Source organism: Clarias gariepinus, chromosome 19 (assembly GCF_024256425.1).
Source record: "Clarias gariepinus isolate MV-2021 ecotype Netherlands chromosome 19, CGAR_prim_01v2, whole genome shotgun sequence".
Lineage (NCBI taxonomy): Eukaryota > Metazoa > Chordata > Actinopteri > Siluriformes > Clariidae > Clarias > Clarias gariepinus.
In genome coordinates this window covers 8,696,254-8,723,466 of record NC_071118.1, presented here as the reverse complement: position 1 = coordinate 8,723,466, position 27,213 = coordinate 8,696,254, and the positions used below count along the sequence as shown (strand labels likewise).

The 27,213-nt window shown below is 37.0% G+C and overlaps 3 protein-coding genes and 1 pseudogene across 4 annotated transcripts; 1 reads left to right on the top strand and 3 right to left on the bottom strand.

Annotated features, from left to right (window-relative positions):
- Window positions 1-1,476: 1,476 nt before the first annotated feature.
- On the bottom strand, window positions 1,477-11,613 carry LOC128507705 (acidic fibroblast growth factor intracellular-binding protein B-like; annotated as a pseudogene).
- Window positions 11,614-14,141: 2,528 nt separating this feature from the next.
- fosl1b (FOS like 1, AP-1 transcription factor subunit b) lies at window positions 14,142-16,687 on the bottom strand. Of its 2 annotated transcripts, none has more exons than XM_053479061.1 (4): window positions 16,189-16,687; window positions 15,613-15,879; window positions 15,041-15,148; window positions 14,142-14,865 (listed from the first exon to the last, which is right to left on the bottom strand). In XM_053479061.1, exons 1-4 carry the CDS (start codon window positions 16,333-16,335, stop codon window positions 14,728-14,730), a joined length of 660 nt encoding a protein of 219 aa, XP_053335036.1. In that variant the 5' UTR covers window positions 16,336-16,687; the 3' UTR covers window positions 14,142-14,727. The 2 variants fall into 2 exon arrangements, with proteins under 2 accessions (XP_053335036.1, XP_053335037.1); XM_053479062.1 differs by having other exon boundaries at window positions 15,613-15,876.
- Window positions 16,688-18,826: 2,139 nt separating this feature from the next.
- tmem223 (transmembrane protein 223) lies at window positions 18,827-20,244 on the bottom strand. Its single transcript, XM_053478955.1, has 2 exons — window positions 19,629-20,244; window positions 18,827-19,273 (listed from the first exon to the last, which is right to left on the bottom strand). Exons 1-2 carry the CDS (start codon window positions 20,104-20,106, stop codon window positions 18,975-18,977), a joined length of 777 nt encoding a protein of 258 aa, XP_053334930.1. The 5' UTR covers window positions 20,107-20,244; the 3' UTR covers window positions 18,827-18,974.
- A 2,996-nt stretch (window positions 20,245-23,240) lies between these two features.
- Window positions 23,241-27,120, top strand: ovol1b (ovo-like zinc finger 1b). Its single transcript, XM_053479040.1, has 4 exons — window positions 23,241-23,514; window positions 25,466-25,659; window positions 25,941-26,154; window positions 26,241-27,120. Exons 1-4 carry the CDS (start codon window positions 23,415-23,417, stop codon window positions 26,558-26,560), a joined length of 828 nt encoding a protein of 275 aa, XP_053335015.1. The 5' UTR covers window positions 23,241-23,414; the 3' UTR covers window positions 26,561-27,120.
- The last annotated feature ends 93 nt before the right edge of the window (window positions 27,121-27,213 follow it).

The following is a 27,213-nucleotide window of genomic DNA, read 5'->3' as shown; positions in this document are numbered from 1 at the left end:
AGAGTTTTTTTTATGTGGCAATGCCTCTGTATTTCTGCTCTCAAAGTCTTCTTCAAATACTGGATTGTATTTTTGGCTCAGTCATTGACTGCTATTGTTTTACTTGGCTGTACTGTTCAGGGTCAGGATATTAGTGCATTAGTGGTTTCTTTACACCAAACTTTACTGTATTATAGATTATTGTACTGGTTATGTCCAATACTTGTAAAACATCTCTGATCGATTTTTACGTCTTTTTAATCACTAACACTAAGAACTTGAGTTATGCATAGTAAAAACACTAATTTATCTTGCTATTCCAATACTTTTGGCGGGTACTGTGTCTCCCTAATATAGCACAGTTGAATAGCTCCTGTTAGCCTTTCTTTTTCCTCAAACAGTCTGTCACTGCCAATATCTAAGTTATTGCTGGAAATGTTTGTTTTTGACATGATAAGTTTAACTAAACATGTTATGGTATGCTGCAAACCCCAACTTTGGAGTGCCATGGTGCTGATATTGAACAGATACCAAAAATTGTAACAACAAAACTAAAAGGCCAGTGGTGAAATCACAGTCTCAGCCTTGTGGGTATTTTTTGCGCAGTACAAAAAGGTACAAATGGCTAGATGGCTAAAGTTTTTGAGACACTACCGATACTATAATAAGCCGTAATATACTCTGAGCACAACTCAATATAAGTCAGATTTGTCATACAGGAGTAACACAACTGTTCTGGTTCAGGCAGGTTTTTATGGTTATTTGTGAGGGTTATTGGGGTGACTGCAATCATGGTTCACAAATTTTTACAAGGCAGTAAAAGTCTCACAAACCCAAACCCCCATCCGCTGTCTCCTGAGCTGCCGGGGTAAATGAAACCCCCTGCTGTTGAGTCACCCCTTTAGGCAAATACTCACAAACTGATTTTTTTTTTTTTTTTTCATTTTACTCAGAGAAAACTTTACAATTTCCTTACTTCCTCTTCAAAGGCTTCAAAAGACATTTAGGCTGTATCTGCCAGTAGGCACACAATGGATGGTAGGAGAGAAGAGAAGGAAAGGTATTAGCCACGTCTGTGTAAAAAAATATATTTTACTCAAGATACATTAAGTGTAAATGGCGGCTCCAGGGTTTGATTTCCACCTCAGTGTCTGTGTGCTTGGAGCTTGCATGTTTGGTGGGTTTCCCCCCAGGGTTCCCCCAGAAACTCCCCCACAGTTTTCTCCCACAGTCCAAAGACATGCACATTAGGTTAATTGGCGTTCCCCGTAGTGTGTGAAAGCGTGTGCATGTTAACCGGAGGTAAAATGGGAATAAATACAATGGTAATCAACATTGGCCTTCATGATACCTAGTTGGACTTACAGAGGTTCCTGGATGGATAGCTGGATGGATGGCCATAAAGTGTAAACACTAAAATTTTCACACAAAAAACAAGGAACTTGAGAATGTAAGAAAGACACTGTCTAAAATATTCTGATGTACCAGGAGACCGTTTTAATCATGGTACATTAGCAGGATGCAGCTTTTGATGACGCTGATGTATCTCTTCTGTATCACTTAATACCTGTTAGAAGACATAGGTATGTTTTAGAGAAATTCTCAATCCAATCCAAGGTGTAATGATTTAACATATCGTGTGCATTCACACACATACATACAGACTCATGCACAAACTAAGGTATGCAATCAGGGTGTGGGCAGAACTAGTGTAGGAAAGTGAGGAAAAGCCTGTCTCCAATAGACCATTTATCTGATCGGCAGGGTACAATGAGCTGAGTGGAGAAAGTAGTGTTTACGACAGTGATCTCTAATCAAGGCAGTCCAGACAGCGACAGCTAAAAAAAAACTACAACCAGGAAAATGTCCCCTTAAGTTAAAATGGTTCCAGCCCTGTTTAAAGTGTGAAAAAAATTACCCAAGGCCATGGTCAGCTTACATGTTTTTCCTATTTCTTATCAGAGTCGACTCTGCTATGACTCTGCAGGACATAAAACTGAATTTAAAGAGACAAAGGTGTTGAATATAAAGTCCTGACTACTAAGAAAATTGACAGGTTTTATTTAACAAAAATAGGGATGAATCAATATCTGTGTGCTTCTCTATCTTGTTTGCAAATTTTACAGAAGTTGTCTATATTTAATTAGTTTTTTCTTTGATGTATTGATATAAAGATTGCATGGTGTCGTAAGATTCAAGTTTTGCCTTGGGTTTGTGTTTTTGGATATTGCATATACTTCCTATGCTTGGTGGGTTTTCTCTGCATACTCTGGTTTCCTCCGACGCTCCAAAGACATGAAGAATAGGTGTTTCCAAACTGCCAATAGTGTGTGTGTGTGTGTGTGTGTGTGTGTGTGTGTGTGTGTGTGTGTGTGTGTGTGTGTGTGTGTGCGTGTGTGTGTGTGTGTGTGTGTGTGTGCGTGCGTGCGTGCGTGCATGGGTGTGTTGCGTGATACCCTGCCTTGTATCCAAATAACCAAAATTATATCCAGCCAAATTTAAAAAATGACTGTGAACAGTAAGTGGCAAGGTATATACCATTCTCACACACTATTAATGTGATTGAGTGGAAATGTACATATGTGTGAACATTACTAACAAGAACTCTACCATAGAAACCAGTATGTTCATGGAGCATTGGATACCATGCTAGCAGGCCCAAATGATAAAGTGTTAAATGGCCTGATATTTAACATCAATCTACAGAAATGTCTGGATTTAAAAGAAACAACTTGACTAATAAAAGGTTTATTTATAAAGTATGAAAGGTGTGAATTTGGTATAAATCGAGTGTTAATGGGTTTGGTTAATTATTTCCATAGAAAAATCTGCAATAAGAAAACGGTAAGGCAGAAATCATTGTGACTGCTTTTTAATAATAGAGACCTTTTGCATTTTTGCAGTTGCAGTTGTAACCAGCGCTAGAAGCAAATGAGTGTCTTTCATATCCCATGTCCTTTCCCTGTGAATTTTTGATTTTCAAGTTGAACTGTATTTATCAATTTTGATTCACCTTTTTTTGTGTGTGTCACTGAAGCAAAAGCACAAAAATCATAAATCCAATTAATCTCAAACCACATGTTACAGAATAGTACTGTACCGAACTTTAATATGTGATTATGGGTTTAAATTAAGTATCTTACACAAATACTCGCACAAGCTTCTCCACAAGGTCCTGCACATATTTGCCGTTGGTCAGTTTGGATGCAATACTGATCAGAAGTTTATACAAACATAATAAAACAAAAATATCAAGATTGATTCATGCTACGTTATTATTATATCAACCCCAAATAAATATTAGCACTTTGATCATCATTGTACAAATGATAAATGAAGCTGATGACAAATCCATTGAATGAACCACATACACATGTTCTATTTGTTCATTCATGTATCTGGAATGTCAGTCTCCTACACTGGGGGTGAGATCTGTGCTAAGACAACACCTAGTCACATTCAGTCTGGTATCAAAGTCATCAGTAATGTGTGAGTATGAGCAACATACAAATGTTTTTTTTTTTCCATTCACGCTTATAAATTCAGACGAAATAGCCTAATTAATATTCTTGCTAATTAATTGTGTTTTGCAAGTGAACTGTGGAGAGATGACAGAAGTGTGGCCTGTTTTGGATGTAAGTGGGAAATCAGATGCTAAATTAAGGATCAGTATGAATCAGAGGATTAGTAATACATAATGACATAAATTTTTTATTTCCTACACAACGATTTTAAACAGACAAGTTTAATGTCTTACAGATATTGAAAGCCTGCTTAAACTTAATAAATTTGGTATCATGAGTTTTTAAATAAGCCACTTAAATCTCATCCAAACTCACAAATGCAAAACATATACAGGGCTTATTTCATTGACCTTGTGGACAAGGTAGTGACTCGTGTGAGCGCATGTAAATTTATCACTGCTAAAGTGTTTGGCTTAATTTAATCCCGTAACCACGGTTTAGTGAGATCTAGACACACTTAAGGACTAAAGCTCTGCTGTATCACTTTTTAGGTAGATATTAAGTGATACAGCAGAGTTTTAGTCCTTAAGTGTGTCTAGGTCTCACATTACATAATCTGTACGCAGATTAAACAGAAAAGTGTCTAGAGCTGCTGTCCACCAACATGCTTGGCACAACCTACATTGCCAACTACAGGCGCAGAATGTCTGCCGCAACTCAACCAAACTGCATCAAACAACAGGACTGCATTTAGTTGAACAGCCTTCAGTTATACTGTACATCAGAGATCTGAATCACAAGTAACCACCAAATACGAATATAATCATGAACCTTGGGTGACAATTTGATTTATATTAAGATTTTATAAGTATTCTGATTCAATATTACCTAGGTGGCAAGGTATATACTACTGTACTCTCACACACTTTTACTGTGACAATTTGTTGCAATATCACATGTCATCCAGGTCACATTGCAGAAGTGTCAACATAACTAACAAGAAATCCTAGCAGTTGTACTTTCAGCTGCTCCCGGCAAGGGGTCACCACAGCGGAATACCCAGTCCGCACTACAACTTGGCACAGGTTTTACGCCGAATGCCCTACCTGAAGCAACCCTTCCATTTTTATCCGGGCTTAGGACTGGCACCACATCCAGTGGCTGGGGTTTGGGCACTGGCTGGGAATCGAACCCGGGCCTTCTGCATGGCAGGTGAAACACCTACCACTGAGCCACCAGTGCCCCAACAAGAAATCTTAGCAGGCAGAGAGAAAACACTACCACAAACTTAGTATGTTGGTGGACCGAGGGATGCCATGCATTAATCCTTTCCCCTATTTTGTTACAATTGTAATACTTTGACACATTGCTTCTAACACAGGTCTGCTTCTAAGTCAGAGTTTGGAAAAAAAAAACTGATTGCAGGCTTCGTTACACAATAAAAATGTATTTGGGTCGCACCACTTGGCAGCTCGTGCACTTGGCACAGCATTGATTATATCCAAGGCTGATCGGTCATGGTCGATCAAGTCTATTCAGAAAAAAAACAGTCTATTTATGTTGCTGGCTGATTGTTCAGTGTATCTCTATTACAAATGTAAAAAATAAATAAATAAATAAATAAAAATAAATAAAGGATAATAAAAATAAATAAATAATAATAATAAATCTATTTTGGAGTCAATGTGGTGATGGATGAATTACCACACAACAGAATCAGGATACATTCCTGAATTAATATTTCCCCCCGTCTTTATTACATATGCATACAGAGTCCAGCTTCTGCTGTCTTCACTATTTCTCATTAATATAACATTAAACTGGAAATTATCACAAATAACAATTAATAAGAGCAAACAAAATAAAAAAAAAAACAGTATACAGTTTCGGCATAATTTACATTTCAACATAGTGTATATATACACAGGATGTTTCCTTTAGGGCTTTAGGCTACTGATCAGAAGGTTGTAAAATATTTACTTGGACCATTTTAAATACTAGTATCTAATAAATGTAAATCGTAATAAGGACGATGTTTTACACATGTCATAACAGATACTTGTGATTACAACCTTACAATCCTCCTTTGTTTGTCTGTTTAAGCCTTTCTGTTTCCTTGTTTTGCTGTCTGGTTCCTATTAAGTGTGTTTCTAAGCTTGTTTCCCTGTTAAGTATTACTTGTTCGTTGCACGTTTCCGGTTTTTGCCAACGCCCATGTTTACATCATGTTTACTGTCTTTGCTTCTTCCTGGCTGCTGTTATTTGGAAGGCCGCCTCATCACCACCTGGCCAATCCCATGAGATACAGAAAGTAAGACAATATGATAAAAAGGATTTGGAAATCCAATCAAAACCACAGGCAATAATATGGAGTTGGTCCCAAGTTTCCTGTTATAAAAGCCTCAACTCATCAAGAAAAACTATTCACTAAGGTTTAGATTTTGGCTATGAGGATTTGTGCCCATTCTGCCACAAGAGCAATAGTAAGAAGGCCTGGCATGCATTCAGTGTTCTAATTCATCCCAAAAGTATTCAATGGGGTTTAGGCTGGGAATTTGCACAGGTCTTTCAAATTCTTCCACGCAAACATCTGTAAACCCTGTACAACTTTATAGACCTTGCTTTGTGCACAGGAGTGATGTCATGCTGGAGCATGTTTGAGCTAGGTCTTTTAGTTTCAGTGAAAGTAAATCATATTGCCCCAGCTTACAAAGACATTTTGCACAATTTTGTGCTTTTAATTTTGTGGCGACAATTTTGGAAAGACTCACATACTGTATTGGTGTGATAGTCAGGGGTCCATATTCTTTTAACCATGTATGCAAGTGAAGCATGTGTATGGGCTGAATGTGTGTGTTTATAAGGAGACCTTGGAGCTTAACAATAGTCAAAGAGTTTTCTATCCTCCTCAGAAGGATAAGCACAGTGTGCATATAAACCTCCCCTGGAATTATTTTGGTAGAGGGGGCCATAGAGTGCAATTCTAGTTGGCTAAATGAAGGCTTCTGTCAGGCCCAAGCACAAAGCCAGTAAGGCAGCCTCTCCAGCCAAACCCAAGCACAAGGCCAACAAGGTAGCCTCTTAAGCCAATCATAAGCCTGATGAGGCGGCCTACCAAAGTGCGGGGAAGGGATAAGCAGACAAGAGAACATGCCCAGGCAAGCCAAATGCAGACAAGGTGTCTTTTCAAACATGCCTAAAGGCCGACAATCAGGCCACTCATGTCCTGTCCAGTATACCTCCTGACTTTGGTGAGGGCATTGTCACTCCAAGTCTTGACTCATTATGAAGTCATTGCTTCATTTTTTGACTCTTGCTGGCTTTTCAGATGGCATCCATGATCTGCTATCTTAATGAATGATTGTGCCTCAGGAAAATTGGGGATATTCTATTCTGCCCATGGAATAATATATATATAGGGAGGTCAATAAGTATTTGATCACCCTGTGATTTTGCAAGTTCTCTTACTTAGAAATCGTGGATGGGTCTACAATTTTCAGCATAGGTGCATTTCCACTGTGAGAGACAGAATCTAAAAAGATCAATCTGGAAATCACATTGTATGATTTTTTTTTAACAATTTATTTGTGAATTACTGTGTCAAATAAGTATTTGATCACTCGCTTATTAGCCAGATTTCTGACACTAAAAGACCTGTTATGTTGCTTTTAAATAGTCCATATGCTTCTTACGGAGCCACTGCTTGGTTTTCCTGGCTGTGTGCTGTGGGTCATTGTCATGTTAGGAGACACAGCCACGACCCATCTTTAATGCCCTGGCTGAGGGAAGGAGGTTTTGCCCAATTTGTCACAATACATAGCCCCGTTCATCCTCTCCTTAATGATACGTATATATATTTAAATATATACCATGGATGTGTTGAACATAACCATATGCATTTTTTTGTTGCTTCATGTTTTGCCTCGTGTTTTGTTAGTACACGTTATTAGTGTGCAATAATTGCTATAACCTATTTTCAGTTCATTCTTCATTGGTTCGCTTATTTAAACTCTTTTGTTTTATTGTTTCAGCGGAAAGGCTCATTTATGTTAATGTGTGATCCTTTGTTTTTGTGTTTGGTTTTTTTGTTAAGTATTTTAAAGATGTCTTGTGGTTCCATATTTTTTCCCTTCTTTTTTAACCTTGCCTGCCTCTTATTTGACCAATGGTACTGGCTGTGATGGTTTCTTCTCAACCCTGCATTATGCATTCTTGTAGGTGATAGTGTTTTTAATAAGAATAATAACCAGACCGCAACAAAAATAATTTTTGAGGGAAAAACCTTATAACCTTTACAAGTTCTTAAAAGTTTGATATTACACGCAGCTTCTCCTGTATCTTTTGTGTTGATCCAGCATGCCTTTATCATTAGCAAGAACCTTTTCTTTTAGTTCATGCAAATATTTTTTCTCTAGGTCTACATTCTTGACTTTCATCAAATCCAATTAGTATTTAATAGAAAAAACTTTATGTTTTGTCCATTCATTTTTTTCTATCATGGCATCCAGTTGTCCATTACTACCATTTTCCAGACTGAAACCAGCCAAGTGTTGGCCCAATGATAAGCAGTGCTTGGTTTTCCATTGGCAGGGACAGCAAGGCATCTATTTTTAGGAGTGATGTAAACAACAGGGCCAACAGGATTTTTTGTTTGTATTGGCCTGCTAGTGTACTAAACCACAGGCTTGATTTATAATTCACAATATTTTAACAACATCAGTTTTCATTAGGTACGTTTGTTGGTCCTTGACTTCAACTCATAGACAATAAATCTATACAATTTTTATGAATAGTATCATGATGGGGAAAGACATGAAATGTAAGACTGCACATAGCGCAGAAAATAAAAACATGTTTACAAAAAATAACTTTTTTTAGTCAAACAGAACAGAACCAATACTTATTCTAAAAAAATATTTTTATTTTCATAATGTTTGAATCCCCTACTGAGAACCTGTTCATACTAATTGGAAATACACAGTGGCTGGTAATGAAATACATTTGGCTCTAACTGTAACTAAACCAAAAAATAAATAAACAATAACAACAACAACAAAGATAATAATTTAGTGTTAGGTGCATTACTCTGAGCTCAGCCCAACGGCCTCCACAGTCCAATAGCTGATGAGCTGGCCTGCACAGAAGGCAAAGTCCTGAAAGGACAGATACTGCAGCTTATTCTCGCCATTCTCAAATCGGCGAAGAACACGACAGCAGCGTAATCCCTGCTTTGGAGAAATGAGTCAGTGAGGAGAATGGAAAATGAGATTGAATAGTATAAAGAATGAATGGAGGGCCAAGGAAGTGTGGAAATGAAGGAAAGTGAAATACTGTGAATCATCAGATCATTCTGGAGCTATATTTAGCTAGTTCACTCTAAGACCATTTTCCTGAGGCTTTCTGAATGAGTTCTCACCTGGCCAGAGAATTAGACAGGAGGAAGTGATGCTGTGCTTTTCCACCAGGGGGCCTTTTAGCTCCTCCACTTAGAATACTGCTAAAGGAGCTCAAGTGTTTCGTTTCACTTACAGTTAAACTAGATATCACACAGTTCTGCTCATACTGTAAGTTTTCTTTTAGAATTTATAATATGTTTACCCTTTTTTGTTTTTTAAAAGAAGTAATAGTGATTGCACAAATCATACTTTTATATTATATTAAGATTCCATATAAAGCATAATAATAGCTGAAATTACACAATTTAGAGGTTGATATACGCTTAAATAATACTCACTTAAGAATACTGCAATCCCTGTAAAGCTTTTAATCTGTTTGTAATCAGAACATATGCACCAGCGCTGTAAGAATGTTTCTTGTTTAGAAAAAACATTCACTCACTCACTTACTCACTCACTCATCTTCTATACCACTTTATCCTGTATTCAGGGTCGCGGGCACCTGGAGCCTATCCCAGGAGGCTTAGGGCACGAGGCAGGGTACACCCTGGACAGGGTGCCAATCCATCGCAGGGCACACACACATACACACACACCTATGCACATAATACAGGCAATTTGGAAACGCCAATTAGCCTAACCTGCTTATCTTTGGACTGTTGGAGAAAACCAGAGTACCCGGAGGAAACCCACCAAGCACGGGGAGGAGGGAATCCATTTAAACTATTATTGAATTATGTACACTGGATGCTAAAATATAGCTAAGTCCAAAATAATTTTCAACAGATTTCCAAGAAAAAGTTATTCAACACTATAAATTAGAGAAAAGTTATAAATAAAATCCAGGCATTGCCACTCAGAACTATTCAAACTCTGATAAAAAAAAAAAAAGAAGTAAAAAAACAGTAATTGTGTAGCCAAACCATGATCATGTATATCAAGAAATCTTTCACACCAGGAAAGTTAAAAAGGGAAAAAGTCTCTCCTGAACAACTTACAGTACTACTCAAATACAGGCTTATCTGAAACTGCACTAATCTCCTTGAATAAATTGGGTGATTTTCCATTTCAGTGGAAATAAAATTTTAATGTAAATGTAAATATGATGATAAATCATATTGCTTTATTTCAGTGTAGAAAAATCTCAAGAATTATGAAATAAACCGATTTGGAATGATGGGCCAAAACTTAGAGTTAAGGTTATAGCTATAAACATTTGAAGACTATCACCAAGGCCTATAAAAGGGGTAGAACATGTAGCACTGAGGTGGATCTCTACTATTTTTATGATGTTTTTGTGAGCTATGAGAAAGTTACCAATTTGACAAAATGGCTGCAGGTAGGGCTCAAATAATGTCCAGAAGGATTCGATGAACCATCATCCAATGAACAGGTCATCCTTTTAGAAGCTGCAGATGATATAAGTGAAGGTTCAGTCCCCAAAGTTCAACATCACTGAGAAACCTTGGAGCGAACACAGATTTGCAGTACATGCAAGACAACAAAAGAATCTACTAAACCCAATACTTTCTGCCAAGAAAAAAGCCTACAAGTTACTAATGCAGTAGGGGGTTAGAGAGTAAATGAACTTTCAACAAAAAGCCCGCTGTAATTTCAGATGTGAATAGGATAAATTTGATAGAGGGAAGTTTCTGTAATGATGAATAGCTGCATTTCAGCACTATTAATAAATAAAAGAAAAAATGTTTTGCATGATCACTCATTTTTTGATTCAAAGATTTAACCCCCTATATAAAGTCTTTATCTAGGTGAACTTTACTATAATCTCAGTTTCTCTGAGGAATGATAAGTATATAATAAATCCAATGGAGTGTGCTGGAATGGGCCAATTATCATTGATGGCATGCCGGTTAAACCCTGCATCTCAAACTGTTTTATTCCTGTTGTAATATAGCAATTTTCCAACAATTACATTTTTGGTAATTATAAAATAATATCACATTTGTATTATAGTCTGTATAAGTCTGCAAAACAACCAATACAGAAAAATAATATATGGACATATCAGTCGGAGAATTACAGACTTTCATACTGTATGTAACATACATAGTCATATATGTTAAAAAACATATATTAACAATTTCAATAAATGGTGGTGTATTTATGTGACACAATTATATGTTACCCATACATAAATAAACAACATACACTTATCAGCCATAACATTAAAACATTATGCCAAATATTGGGTAGGTTTCCCTTGCACCATCAAAACAGCTCTGACCCACTGAGACACATCTCCTCACAAATGTCTTGCAACAGGACATTCCAGCAGATCCTTTGAATATGGCAAATTGCATTAAGGATTGAGGTTTGGGAAATTTGGACAACTATTGACCTGTTAAACCTATTTATCACTAACTGATCCAGTGAGTAGCTTCTCATTTCTTAAACAACCATGTCAGAAGACACATACTGTAATGCCTCCCGAATAATCCTGCGTCTGTAAAGTCATGGTTCAGCAACATTAGAACGTTGAGCTGGCAAACATATGGCCGAACTCACAATACCCATAACCAAACAAAACCAAAAATAATTATATGCATTCCTCCTGAAACGGCAGACATAAAGCTTATAAATATATATCTATATTACAGTATATATTTGTATTCTCCACAATTTTAATAAACTTCACTAGATAAACACCTCAAATAATAACTTTTTATGAGCTAGGCAGTGCAAAAGATGCTTGCACATCTGGAAGGTTCTGTACTGGCCCATGGTCTCACTTTAAAGGGCATCTCCACTGACATTGCTCTCATAGAAAGAGCCGCATCCTGACAATTGCAATATATTTTCTGATATTCTTACAGCTTGGAATTAGGATAGGAAACTTTATTATTAGAAAGCTGCACATTTTACAGGTACGTATTGTGTTTCAGACTCACAGATGTTTATTTACTGTGGAAGAAAACCAGACTACTGGGAAGAAACCCACCAAGCATGGGGAGAACATGCAAATACAGAGCCGGGAATTTGACAGGAATCGAATCCAGACCCGACAGTGCTAATCACTAATTCAATTCAATTTTATTTGTATATCACGTTTAACAATTGTTATTGTCGCAAAGCAGCTTTAGACAATCAAAAGAAAATTATGGTATCAAATTATATGGAAATTTGTACAAAATATGAAAAATGTGTAAGAATTTAAATGATCAGATTGTCCCTGATGAGCAAGCCGAGAGCGACGGTGGCAAGAAAAAAAGGACTAAGTATGGACTAAGCCACCCAATTCTAAATTCTGGGTTTATAATTTGAAAGGCATTAAACTGCATTACATTCAGAATTATTGAAAGCTTTTTGATGCCATTTGGATTACTTGAATGTCAATACCTTGGCCAATTTGTTACTCAGAATGAAATGTTCCCTAGACCACATATTATCACACTAATTGTCTTATTTGTGTGAAATAAATAAGACAATTTTACCTATTCATTTTATCCTCATAATATGCCAAGCTTGTGCTAAATTGTGTTTCCCTGATTGACACCATGCCATCAGCTGTGAGTCAATAAATATCCAGACCTCAATATCTATTCAACTATAGCTGGTACATTTCCTTCATCTTTCCTTTCCTTCATCGATAATGGCATTGTTGCTTACAATTATGTATAATTCCATTGACATCACATGAAAAACTTGAATTTCAAACCATTTATAAGGTTAAACAAATCCCCAAGAAGATAAGAACTCATTAAAAAATGTGTGAATGTAAAAATAATTATGTGTTGTCATGGAAAAATTCAAATAGGGATTACAAACCAGAATTATAGAATAGATTAGCATTTAGATAGAATGCTAAAAATAGCTTAATTACAAGGAATCTCGTAAATTATAACTATTGTTTGCGATAGACTTTAAGAGCATTAAGGCAAGATTAGTGAATGTTTATATACTGTAGGCCAGGGGCCCATTAAACTATAAAATAAATTAAACTGCCCAATTAGTACAGATTTTTTCCATCACCGTCGTCTATACCTCTTAATCCTGTATACAGGGTCATGGGGTAGCCTATCCCAGTATAGGGCACGAGGCAGGGTAAACCCTGGACAAGGTGCTAGTCCATCGCAGGGCACACACATACCAACACTCATTCACATGTGCAATTTGAGAATGCCAAATGTTTAATTAACATATTTTTAAAATGTGCAATAATAGTTTGTATATTTCTTGCAGCTATAGAGCTTTCTGTTCTGGACTCATCCGCACACAAAAAAGACTTTGTATTGAGTTATTGATGTTTGGATTAAACCCCTGTATTTCAAGGGTCAAGCCAAATGGGCTAATAACTATTCTATAAGAATGTAACAATTAATGTTACATTTTATAACGGTGAAAACAGATTTAAAATGGTGAATGTGGTAAATGGTGAAAAAAAATTAACCTGAAAAATGTCTGCTTTCTAGGACAGGATAACTCACATGGCTGTCTTTGGTTTATCATGTCACTACCAGCTCCATACCTTCTACCTTGCTGACATGAAGCCTGGCACATGCGCAGTACATATCAGGCACTCTCTGGATTATAGCAACAAGACCTGTTTGTTTGGCACTACATTACCCATTTATCCCAGAGATTAGGTTTAAGACTGGAGAAGACATTGCTGCCACCTACTGCTGACACACAGGCAACCAAATAATAATAATAATAATAATAATAATAATAATAATAGTTGAACATTTAGAAGTAAAGCTTTCCTGCGTAGTTTTAATGATGTGTATAAGTAAGCTTTTAATAGGGACCTAATGCATGGCCACAACATACATATTCCTGACCACATCTTGATGACATTTGATTATTACATTTTAGCCTGAAACCTTTGAAGGTGCATATTTTAAAATAATCAACATTCTCTCTGGGGAAAAACTGCCAAGTGTCTGATTTAGTTCAGACAAGTAGATATTGAAAATGTTTACAGTATATGTGCAAATTGTTATTAATTACTGTATAAAACAATTTGTTAGGATGTGATTGTGCCTTTTTTATTATTATTATTATTATTATTATTATTATTATTATTAAGCAGTAGTATCACCCACAGGGCTTTGTTAGGAATTGTGTTTTATATGATTAGATGGCATGGAAAGTATTTGGGAAAGTCAAAGTTTGAAAATTGCAGCTGTTTTGCACCATATTTTTTTCAGAAATTAAAACCTTCAGGAATTTTCCGTTAGCATTGAAAATATGACATCTGCTTATGACTCTTTGTATTTAGAATAAATAAAATTCATTAATTTAAATAAATGATTTCATGAAATAACTCAGTCACAAACTAATGTATCGACTAAATATCTTTATTGTGTTTCACTGGCAGAAGTTACTGGCCACATATACAGTATGTCATGTTGCAGGTATGTCTATTGTGATTATGTGCCTGTAATTGTCTTTTCCAGCACCAGGCAAGATAAGACATAGAAGTAAAATGTCCAGAAAAGCATTTTGGCCAAGGGTTCATGCAATATCCAATTTTTAAAATAAATTTGAAAATGGACATAGATGAATTTGTGACATTAAAGACTCAGTATGGACCAAAAAGAACACTAAGATTAACAAATAGCTGTTTCATAGACTCTTGTAAGACAGGCCATGCTGACCTAAATATACAAGTTCATATTAAATGGGGTGGCTAAAATTTTGATTATTAAATTTCTAAACTATTTAGACTGAAAAACTGGGATTTCTTTAAAATCAGAGTAATTAAAATGTACTATTCAGTACTATTTGTAAACAACATGCAAAATATTATGTTATTTATGTGTATTATGTTAACATAATTGGGTTTCATCTTTCTTCAACTAAAATATCAGCTGTCAGGACTGATCTGAACCTGCAGATTCAGTTCTGAACATGTTCAGCAATGATGACTATTCAGGATTCGAGCCGTTCATCTTACAGGCAGGCTTATGAGCCTCCAGAACTAACTCCAGCCTTTCTTTCTCTCTCTCCAGCCCAGCAATTTCTGCCTCCAACTGAGCCTTCACACGCTCCAACTCCTCAGTCTCCTAAAGGCCAAACAGAAGAGTTTAGCAGTACGTATAGAGTATAGTGTCATACTGTATATTATGGGAGGAATTAGTATTATATTTGAACTTGAGTTGGCATAAAACAATTGGTTAATTGGTAACAATGTAATATTAGTTAAAAGCAAATAAGTACAATGCCATCTTAGAGACTCACGTTTTGTAACGTGTCCGTAAGCATGCGTCGACGATCCCGACATCTAGCTGCTGCTATTCTGTTCCTTTCCCTCCGCGCTCTCCTCCTCTCACACTCCTCACCGGATCTCTAGAAGTGATTCAGAGGCAAAAAATAACAGTTAATTGTAAGGAGGAACTCTATTTTGAAAAAGAAAATAAAAGTTCATGATGCAATTCTTTCAAACCTTCTCCCACATTTACATAAGCGAGAATGGCAGGATCAGGTGAATGATGATACTGCCATCTTGTGGGAGGACAGCTGTACAGCACACACAGATTTCCCCAAATTTTACTCCACTTACTCATCAACGGCCAGATTTACAATCTGGTCTGAGTGTGTCCTTTCTGAATCCCGCGCAAATATTACTACACTGACTCACCCTATGAGATCCTATGTGACTAAGGTGTGAATCACACAGCCCTCTTTACCATAGGATGAGTCAAATGAAAGCCTCGTCCCTACTTCCACTGTTTAGGACGTTAAACCGCACAAAGGAACATTAATCATCTACGAATAAATGTAAAAAAATAAATTTTAAAAATCAAACGTACAAGTTGATTTCTGTGAACTTTGTCTGGATCCTGAGATCTGTCTTGTGTCCCAGAATGGAGCAGCTCTGGAGTGAAACACTGTGACAGGAGACATGGACATTTTGGCAGAGAAGAGGGCAGAAACGAGGCCATGGTGTCCCAGGCGCACACTGCTTCTGAGACTAGAGACTCTGAGATTAGAGAGGACTCGAGAAGCCACTCATCATCTGGCCTGGAGGTGACAGAGTCAGCACTGAGGGTGGATGTGCCTGCATCTGTCATCATCTTCTGCAAAATATTGTAAACTTAAAAAACAACAACAACAGACTCTAATAAAAGAGGAAGAAAACAAAATGTTGGGAGTGTTAACAGGTCGGGCTATGATTAGGAGAGTAGGTATACTGATTCAATCCTTTAATAAATATATATACAGTATATTGGAATAAGTATGTATTGATTAGTGTATCTGTTAAGACTATGTTTCTCATTTTAGCCAAAGTTGCAATGCGTAAGGCGTTTATACTTTGTCTTTCTGTATTGTATCGTATGCAATCAATCTATTTTTTTAAACACAGCTATTCGATCTGTTAAACGCACCTTGCTCATGTGGGTGGTTGTGGAGTTCAGATCCAATCGTGCTGCCATGTCGGTGTAAAGTTCATAAGTGTAAGCTGCACTCCTGTTGCTCGGATCCATCTCTCCAAAAAGTTCACCAGGATTATCATGACCGTCAAAACCGGTCATTTATTCCAGTCCTTTTTTTCTCGAGACTCGCAGGTTTTCATCTCATCCTCTGCTTTAATCCCTGATCTGAAATCCCTCGCGCCACAGCGTGAATTCAAACGGCTCCCAGCGCTCCAACAGGGATGAGAGTCAAGCACGTGATTCAATTCATTTTTCACTCCACTACTGCGGTTCAGTCCCTCCCTTCTTCTCCTCGTGAGTACGTGATACTCTATCCCGGTATGAAAAAAAAAGACAAACGAGCAGGGGATTTATTTTTATTATTATTATTATCATCCTCCTCCTCCTCATCATCATCATGTTTCAGTCGCCAATAAACAAACACAAACAAGTGGTTTCTAATAGCCTTAAGCTTTTCTGTGGGTTCCTACAGAACATACGGCACTACGAAAAAAATCAATCATTTTAAACAAATCAAAATTGTTCCGATTTAATGTTTGTGAATTAACTCTAAATGTTAGATTTTTTTTTTTTTATATTTATGGGTTCATTGAAATATACACTGATCAGCCATAACATTATGACTAATATTAAATAGGGCCCTAATATTAAATAGCCCCCCCCCTTTGCCACCAAAACAGTAACGCACCATGTGTTCCGACCCATTTCTTTTAGAAACAATATTAACCTTCATCCAATTTGATTTACACTAGCGCTTCGGCCTACACGGGCTAGCCGTTGCCCGTCATCCGTCAGCCTTGGCCAGCCATGACTCTGTCGCAAGATCAATGGTTTTCCTTCCTTGGATCACCTTTGGTGTGTCCTGACCACTGCAGCCTGGGAACATCGCACACGAACTACAGTTTTGGAGTTGCTCTGACCCAGTTGTCTAGCCGTTACAATTTGGCCCTTCTCACAATAGATACATTTTCAATATCTCGTTACAAATGGCGGCTGGAAGTGGTGTGATATATTAGGCAGCAAGTGAATCTATTTTTCTAAAGTTGATATGTTAGAAGCAGAAAAAAAAAGTACAAACATAATGATTTGAGTGACATTGACAACAGATTATGATGGCTAGAGGACTGTGTTAGGGCAATTCCAAAACTGCAGCTTTTGCAAGATGTTCCTAGTCTGCTGTGGTCTGCTACTCAATTTTAGGCAGGTGGTCTTAATATTCGTCGTATGACTGTTAATCAATAACAAACTACCCTGAACACTCCACTGTTATGTTACCCCAGATGAGTCAGATAAATGGTGCAGACTTTGTTTTTCTCTTTTCATAGTATCTTATTAGGGTCCAGCCTCACAGTCTCTCATTTAGTCAGACATAGCTAGCTCTTTCATTTTTCAGCTTAGTTTTTTGCTCTTTACTCTTACTATACTACACATAGCAGTTTAAAACTAAACTTGAAAGCTACACTGAGCCAGGTGTAAATAATTCTTTATTAGTATACCTAGCTCAAATTTCTTTTCCCTAATCCTTTTATTTACTCTGTTTCTTTTTATGTTAGTTTTTTTCCTTTTAAATATTTGATATCTACCTAATGTCCACAGTCATCCTATTCTCTTTTTGTTTCTCTGTCCCTCAGGTGGCATTCAGCCTCTGCTTTGTTGTCTTTGTCAGTAGTTGTGACTCAGATTTCAATATCTGTAATAATAAAAAATAAGACTGAGCTTTAGGCCATCTGATTCAGTTTTCAAAACTGTATGATATTTCTGCACCAGCTTAGTAACTCCTGTCCACTATCGTTAGGACAGACTCAATATACCACCAAAAAGTTGTTTATAATGGCAATTATAAACAAATGACAGAAACGGCAGGCCTTTGTATTAATACTATATTACTTGACAAAATGCAAGAACCAATATAATTAGGGTTTTCATTATCACACCAACAGTCCAGGCGATCTGTTTGTGCCTGATCAGACCCTGGCTTGGGTCCAAGAACTTTACAATCTCTCATTGCTGTCCAAACGGTTATTACCTGGTGTTACACTCAGAGGTCTGGTTTTGAAGTACTTCTGCATATTTGACTTGCTTGGTAACAAATGTGAATTAGTCATTCATTTATTATTTTCATGACAGCACTTAGTTCCCTGTAGGATTAGTAATAGAACCTGCTTACACAGCCTTCCCCACATCTTGATTATCATTTAAATCCCCTTTTGCCAGTGAACATTTCATGTGAATTACAAGCGCAGGGAAATACAGTCAGCTCTATATGAATCATTTCAAATTAATTGCTTTACTAAGGACTAAAAACTACAGCATGTTGTTCTCATTGAATAAATACCAATGTGTCATCTGCATCCATTTACTGCAGGCAACAAAAAACTCTGTAGTTTTTTTTGTTTTTGTACTAAATAAAAAATGAATACATTTATGCCTCACTATGTTAATACTACACTGTGTAGGTGTAAGTGTAAAATAAATATTGTAATGTAATCACATTTATTTTCTTCAAAAATTTAACTAGCATATCTTCATGATGCTGCTTGTATTTGTAAGTCAGGACACTGATGTAATGTAAATGAGTAATACACCTAAATCTTGTTATTGCTATTTCAGCTTTTATTACATGCCACATGTGTGTACAAAGGTTCAAATAAAAAAGTCTACAAGACACACATTTTTCATCAGCAGTAAAATCTTATTCTTGTTAACCTTGGTTTTTAACCGTGTAAATGGAACAACATCTAGAACGGTCTGTAGGCACCGACAGTGACATCAAACAGTTTCATATTGGTCAGGTTTCCTTCCTTATCCAAAAGGAAGTAGAATTTGTGATCTTTTACTTTGAGAGGGATGAAGGAAGGTGATTCCTGTCTGTGCGCATGACAAGCCACTTGATTCAAAGGTACAGTTAGTTGCCAGGCATTGCTTACGCCTAGAGGTGACTGAGTACACACAGTCACCTTTCCACCTCCTTTATGCAGGACCACGCGACTCACGGAGCGTCGGCTGAACAACATGCCCAGTCCGACAATCCCTCCACCTATAGCAGAGAAAGACAAAAATAAGACCAGAGCAAAGGTTTGGTAAAATACAGTCATGTTCCTATACAAATAAAATTATATATATATATATATATATATATATATATCAAAGCAAATTTCCCCATAAGTATACATCCATAAGAATTTGAGGATCTTTGGACTGTGGAAGGAAATCAGCGTACCCAGAGGAAACCCACCAAGCACACGGAGAACATGCAAACTCCACGCGCACGTACTGGGGGTGGAAATCAAACCCTCAGCCCTGGAGATTTACTTGTTGAATGTCTGTGTACAGTATGTACACATGTCATGGTGGAGTTTATTTAGTCTAAGATGTACTGTCAGAACACTTACCTATAATAAGACAGCCAAGAGTGAATCCAAATCTCCAGGAATTTGAACCAAGGTTCATGTCAAAGCTAAAAAAACCCAGGTCCGTCCTGACCTTTTTGCCCTCTTTGTTGCTCTTTCGCGTGTCTCGAAGTCCCGTAAATGCAAAATAGGCCAAGTAGCTCCAGAAAAGAAACTGACCTCCACAGAACAGAGCCAGGAGCCTAAAGAAGCGGGTTCGGTCATGCTCGAACAGCACCACATCTCGCAGCACGGCGGAATGCGAGCTTCGGACCAGCGGACCGCAGAGTAACGGCACAAAGTGGCGCCTTTCAGAGGTCAAGTACGTGCATTTAAATCGATTCAAGACCGGGCGGTTCTGTATAATTCCCACATACCGGTTGCACAGAGGCGGAAAAGTGCGTAAATGCTGTACACATGTCAGGCGATGGGGTGCAAAGAAAGAAACCCGAGCTGTCAATATTAAACACTGAGACGCCATAATGCTTTAAACGTATTTTTATACCCCAACGTATTATACAATAAAATCCATTTAACTTTGTACAGGGGACAGTGTCTGCTTCCGCGTTGCCTACTTTTTTTTACGAAAACGGCTCCCTAGTAGGACAGCGCCATATTGTACTTCACTCACATTAGTACGGAAAGCGCGTTGGTCCAAACTACAGTTGTCTTTGTAATTTGATTACGTCATGCCCCTTAGTGACTTATTCACAGAATTTGATTTCGACAAACGTAATGTTTATTGGCCCTAAAACAGACACAGTTTTGAAGACCCAGGAATATAAAAATGACATTTGTATTGCAAAATATGTACGAGTTGCAGCATGTACACGAAATAGGAAAAACTGTAAAAATTATCTTTCATAATCTTTCAAACACCTCTGATTTATAAACTATTTTAATATTATTAAAAAATATATGTTCAAAATGTTGATGCCACTTTACATCATTTACTTACAGAACCTTCTACAGTTTGCTTGCATCTTGTTCTTTTTGATCTGATGTTTCTAACTTCAATATAAAAATGACCTCTAGTCACATTAATACAGTATGTATGCCATATACTGTATATATATATATATATATATATATATATATATATATATATATATACACACTGTATATATAATAAATATTGTAATTATTTATTGTATACAATTTAATTTGATTCTTTGAGGTAAAATGTAAGCCAAAAAGCATCTTTACATAATAACTAACTATAGAGCAAAATGGGGCCAAATCACTCACTCATCATCTTTCTACTTTACCTGTATACATCGCAGGGGCCTGGAGCCTATCTCAGAACACTGGTGTACCAGGGCAGAAGTATACCCTGGACAGGGTGCCAATCCATCACAGGGCACACGCACATACCCACACTACGGGCAATGTGGGTACACCAATTAGCCTAATCTGCATTTCTTTGGAGGGGGAAAACCCACCAAGCACAGGGAGAACATGCAAACTACATGCACCCAGACCCGAGGCAGCAATCAAACCCAGATCCTGGAGGTGCAAGGCAACAATGCTAACCACTAAGCCATGGTGCAGCCTGGAGCCAAATTGGCTATGTCATTTTTTCACCATGGAAAAATCAGATTTCTGCAGATCTATACAGTATTAGACCGCGCCCTGCATTTTCCATTCTATGTATAAAAACCTTTAATTCAAATACATTTACCACTCTGATTACATAATATTACTTCGTCTATGTGTAAAGTAGATGAAAAAGGTACATAAGTAACACCTGGAAATACATGAATTTAAACTTTCATTAAATTATTACCTTGCACCTCCAAGGTCCAGGTTCGATTCCTGTCTCTGTGTGCATGGAGTTTGCATGTTCTCCCTGTCCTTGGTGGGTTTTCTACGGGTACTTCGGTTTCCTCCCACGGTCCAAAGATATGCAGGTTAGGCTAATTGGTGTGGGTGTGTGGGTGTGCCCTGCGATGGATTGGATTTACAGCAACCTAAGTTAAACAAAATGCTTCACAGCACTAAAAATGACAATAAAGTGGCAATAAAAATAGAAATATAAAATAAAAAAACAAAATACAACACATAATTATAAATAAATAAATGAAAAATATTAAAATATATTAATAATAGTATTAATAATAATAATAATAATAATGACAATAACAATAAAATACAAAATAATAAAATTATTTTTAAAAAACATAAAATTATAAAATATTAAAAGCCAGTCTAAATAAATGAGTCTTTATTTTTGTTTTAAACGAAGGGAGGTCTGTAATGTTACGTGACTCAGGTGGAATGGTGTTCCAGAGTTTAGGGCCAGCCACTGAAAAGGAGCGATCCTACTCTGTTTTTTAGTACAAAAACACCTAAGAAAGCTCTGTGTGTGTGTGTGTGTGCGCGTGTGTGTGTGCGTGTTTGTGTGTGTGTGTGTGGGTGTGTGTGTGTTTGTGTGGGTGTGTGTGGGTGTGTGTGTGCATGTGTGAGCGTGTGTGTGTTTGCTTTTGGAGCCGTTAGTGGGGCCCATTGTTCTACCTGAATACCCCTTATCAGATCTTAACACAAACAATGAATCCCTTCTTATTTGCATACAGAGCTATTTATGTAAATATGTGTGGAAAAAATAGACCTTGGGAAAATAAATCATTTAGAGAAGAAAACTCAAAGTTAAAAACTGATTTGCAGTCACGTCAAATTAAACAGGTATTGGTGGCTCCGTGGTAGGTTTCTCACCCACCATGCAGAATTCCTGGGCTCAATTCCAACCCAATGCCCAAAAATCCAGCCATTGAATGAGGGCTGGTCCCAAGCCTGGGTAAAGTTGGGATCAGGAAGGGCACCCAGCGTAAAACCTGTGCCAAGTTGTGTGCGGATCAGATGGCCCGCTGTGGTGACTCCTTGACGGGAGCACCCAAAAGACCAACAACAACAATCATCCAAAATAAAACAATATAACAACTTATAATAAATAGAAAAAATATATACATAAAGTAATAACATAGAATACAGAAATGCAATACATCAGACATGAAAAACTAACTCAACCCAGAAAGTGGACACTAAGCCTAATAACTAACCTTATAAGTGTTGTGAACTTGCAAAGAGGGAATTTTTTTCTGAAAATTCATAGTCCATATGGCCCAAATGAACATAATTAGTTAGTTATGTGTTTAATGTAAGTCTTTGCATTAAACTTTGTTCTATGTTAATTTTTTAGAAAGTTACAACTGGAACACTGATGTGAACAGTATAAAAACATAAAAAGACCACACATAAATGTCAATTGTTGAATATATGTAAGCAATGGGACCTGCACCCCCATCTCAACCTTCCACACCCCCAGGCCCACCGACTCTTATTTCACTCCACCAACAAAGCCTAGTGTCCTAGTAATTACTCTAAGCATGTCCACACCCATGAGACAAACAATTCAACTTCATAAAGGTTCGAGTCTAGCCTAGCTTCGAGTTGGTTTGTCGGCACTAAATCTATTTTAAATGGCTTAATATTTTATACAGTGTATGAAGATATCTAAATTTTCGGCGAAAAAAGGAGGAATATAAAGTGGTGTTGTTTTTTTTATGCGAGTTGAACCGTTACATTACCGCGCATGCGTGAGACTTACCTGTTCTTAGGTGGATGAATTGTTGGGCGCGTGAGCTAAAAGTGACGTTCACTAAAAACGACAGTTTGAAAGAGGTTTAAAAGTAATTATATTCAACAAGGAACAGATGAAAAGTAAGTATAACGATTCGCAAAATTAAAACCAAAAGACTTTTAAGGGGGAAAAACCGTAAAACAGAAAGAAAAATGCCACGAGCGTTTCTGGTTAAAAAGACGAGCACCACTTCCGGGAAAAGAAACTGGAACGAAGTACCTGACTGTGTCCGAGGAGACATGTACACACCAGGTGAGTGTCGTTCACGATGCAAATATTAACACTTAACTTGTTTTTATATGCTATTATGTTTACTAATTCACTCTTAAGACTTTTAAGATAAGCCGTGCGGTGAATGAACTGATCCATGTTGTTGCAGAGTTTAGGGATCTTGTTTATTAACAGGAGATCATAGAATGTGATTTTGGCCCTTGACTTCAACCTGCTCTGCAAGAACTGCCATTCAGGGTGCAATTCTAATCATTTATAGCTTTATTAGTCTTACTTATACAACTTCTAATCTAAATGCCCACAAGTCTTGCTGAGCATTCAAGTTATCCTGAAAGAATCAACACATCTAGAACTACTATCTATAATAAAGTCAAGTGGGTTTTCTGGACATTCCACTGTATAACTTGTGTAATTTCGAATGAAATGTTTTATTAAGACTTTGAGTGACACACAACAGTTAGCACAGTGCACATTACAACATGAAAAAAGAGAGATTGGTATGCATTTATACAATAAATAAACAAAATTGGTCACACTAACTAGACATGACAACAGGCCAGTATTGGTTGTAAGAAACTAGTGCAAACAACTATCTAGAAAAGAATGTTGGAAAAGTAGAAAAAAAATACTTGCGGAAGGAATGCACTGGGAAAACAGTCCCAGGAAGGGAGGTAAAAAATGGTAAAATTGTCCCATAGTAAAATAATTGTTTCTGATTGTATATGCAGTCCAAATAATCAGACCATCAGATGAAAAATGCAATAATAAGATAACCTGGTCACTCAGTACATTCAGGTCATCAGCTCACTTATTTTTATTGCCCCTAACTTCGCTGAGCCTAGACCTGACCTATATATATATGCCCCAACCTTTTTGGTTGACCAGATCTTAACCAAATTTCAGTAATTTCAGCAATTCTCCTTAGTTGCTTAAGGTGATGCAGGTGAATAATTTCATCTTTCTAAATTTTTTTTTTTTTAGCCAGGAAGTATAGTTTACAATTTTCCATTGGTTAATTATGTTAAGTTGTATGGTGACTTAGTATTAAGGACAGTTGTTTCACCTGCATGGATAAGGGTTCAAATCTCATCTCGTGTACATAAAGTTTGCATGTTTTTGCTATGCTTGGTTATTGGCCTTGTGATGAGTTGGCACCCCTTCCCAGGTGTAGCCCACTCTGTGCCCCAAGTCTCTTGATAAAGGCTCAGCAATATAGATGATGGATGTTTCACTTATGTTTAACTTGACCTACATTTTACTTGACACAAGTATGTCTGTTGCCATTAGGGCATTGAATAACAATTAATTTTATTTCAGCTAGATCTCATCATAATTTTATGTGCAATAATATATTATGCAGTTTTATGCAGATTGAGTTTGATACTATATTTTGGTATTTGGTATTTATTTTATTTATCGATTTTTTTTTTTTCTTTTTCCCCTTATTATATATTTGTTTTCATTGTTTGCATGTCACTCTGAGGCAGGGATTGCACCTAATTTCATTGTAATTGTTACAATGACAAAAAAAATATTCTGATGTCTGTTAATTTTCAGTATCAGAATAACATGAAGAATTTTTACAGAAAAGAGTCCATTAATTTCTCTTTAACAACAACTTTTGTAAAGGGCTATTTAAAGTATTTTTTTAATATACAACTTTACAACATAAAGAGTGTTGAAAATAGCCATGAGTCTTTTTCCTTTGAAATTCCATGCATAGGCATTACATCAGTATGGACCACACTTATCATGTAAAGCTTAGTGATGTACTAAAGGGTGTCCAGCTTAGGTCTTGTTTGGCTATTTCTATGCTCCTAATTTTAATTATCAAATAACCACAAGCTTTACTGAGTATATAGGAGAAAGAGTGTTCAGCTAACTAAACACAACATGGTCCTGACCCATTAGTGGAAATGTTATAATTTATTTAACTGGATGATGTAATAGGCCAATTTTGCTTGCCTTCCAGTGTCTTTCATCTCTGCTCATGGCCATGAAGAGTGTGAGCAGAGCCCTGCTGAGCTGCCCATCTGTCCCTCCACCACACAGAGCAAGACCACACACATGCACATTCAATCTCACAGCTCGAATACTCAGCTGTCCTGCTCTGCCATTCAGGAGTCAAGCTCTCACCGAACTCCTTTTATCTACTCCAAAAATAAGGTCAGATTAATTACATTTTGGAGGAATTAATTAGGATTCTTATGGTGGACATGTTGCCACAACTTACAGTAGATGTGTTCTCTATTTTCTTTGCCACAATTAATTTGGTGCAATGTTTTTACTGATATTACATACAGCATAAGTGCTATAGTTGTACAGTGTGTAGTCTCAACCTAAATTTCACCTTTGGTGAAACATTTTATTTACAATATGCTTATAGTGAAGGTCTTGTTCAATTCTAAATTATTTGGACATCTCTTTTGATTCCATCATTTATACAGATGACCAAGATGGAAAATGAAGCCGTGAATCTCTCAAAAACCCCAATCGGATCCCCTTTTTTCTGCCCAGTATGCCATAAGACTTTCTGTCTTGCCCGAGTAATGAAACGTCATTTAAGGACTCACAGCGACTTTAAGAGGTACTCGTGTGAATACTGCGAGAAAGGTTTCAATGACACTTTTGACCTCAAGAGGCATGTGCGTACTCATACAGGTGAGCTGGTCATCACATGTCACCATCCTTTCTTCTCTTCCCTTCTTTCTGTCACATCTTATTAAACCAAACAATTTCTTATGCAGGTGTACGGCCGTTTAAGTGCACTGTCTGTGAAAAAGCCTTCACGCAACGCTGCTCCCTGGAGGCTCACCTAAAGAAAGTTCATGGTGTTTTTCAACAGTATGCCTACAAGGAACGCAGGGACAAGCTGTATGTATGTGAAGAGTGTGGCGTGACCGCTCAGACACAGGACAGCCTGCACAGCCACATCCAAGTCAAACATCCCAACAGCATGATTATCAAAGCCAAATCCAAAAACAGGAGAAGGAAGGCGCAAGACCGGGGAGGAAGTGTGTCTCCTTGTTCTCCTCACTCATTAAGCGATGCCGATTGTTGTGTTTAAGGAATGCTAAAATTATGCATTAACTTAAAAAATCACCAGTTCATGATTTCAAATCAATAAGTATGCTTAAGATCAGACCACTGAGACTTTATATACTAGCACCGCCAAATGCTTTCTGCTGAGCAAAGCCTTTAACCAACACTTGCACCAAAAAATAGTACTTCGTGCTCTGACAACCTTCTAATTTCCTTCCTATTTGGGATATGTGAATAAATGCTTTTCAGTGTGTTTTATGTGTAATTAGAATATAGACTGTATTCCTTTCATATTAAGAAAAAAATACATTGTACGACAATTACACTATGGATAAGTAGACATAGGATATTGTATTTTACTTGTAATCCTTAATGTTCACAGAAAAGGAAAATATTTCATACTTAATATTGTATATTACATACTTGCACACTCTTAAATTATATTTGTGGTAGCACGGATGAAATCAGCTTATTAGAGCTGTAGAGGACTCTAATGCATATTTTGTGCCTTTAGTTCATACTTTACTTGAATGTTTGGGGATTGTTTTGAATCTTTTTGAGTAATAAAATGTGATCTCTTTTTATTTTGCAACATACAAAACTTGTCATAAGGTCACTTTAGGAGAGTAAATGACCAGATAGCAAAATGATGAATAGTTATTACCAGATGATTATTCC

Coding starts and splice junctions, on each gene's coding strand:
- fosl1b (XM_053479061.1), bottom strand. CDS start 16,335: ATGACCGGTTTTGACGGTCATGATAATCCTGGTGAACTTTTTGGAGAG. Junction 15,880..16,188: donor CAACCACCCACATGAGCAAG/GTGCGTTTAACA, acceptor AATATTTTGCAG/AAGATGATGACAGATGCAGG. Junction 15,149..15,612: donor AAGTTCACAGAAATCAACTT/GTACGTTTGATT, acceptor AATCACTTCTAG/AGATCCGGTGAGGAGTGTGA.
- tmem223 (XM_053478955.1), bottom strand. CDS start 20,106: ATGGCGTCTCAGTGTTTAATATTGACAGCTCGGGTTTCTTTCTTTGCA. Junction 19,274..19,628: donor TCTTGGCTGTCTTATTATAG/GTAAGTGTTCTG, acceptor TCTCTGCTATAG/GTGGAGGGATTGTCGGACTG.
- ovol1b (XM_053479040.1), top strand. CDS start 23,415: ATGCCACGAGCGTTTCTGGTTAAAAAGACGAGCACCACTTCCGGGAAA. Junction 25,660..25,940: donor TTATCTACTCCAAAAATAAG/GTCAGATTAATT, acceptor TCATTTATACAG/ATGACCAAGATGGAAAATGA. Junction 26,155..26,240: donor GCATGTGCGTACTCATACAG/GTGAGCTGGTCA, acceptor TTTCTTATGCAG/GTGTACGGCCGTTTAAGTGC.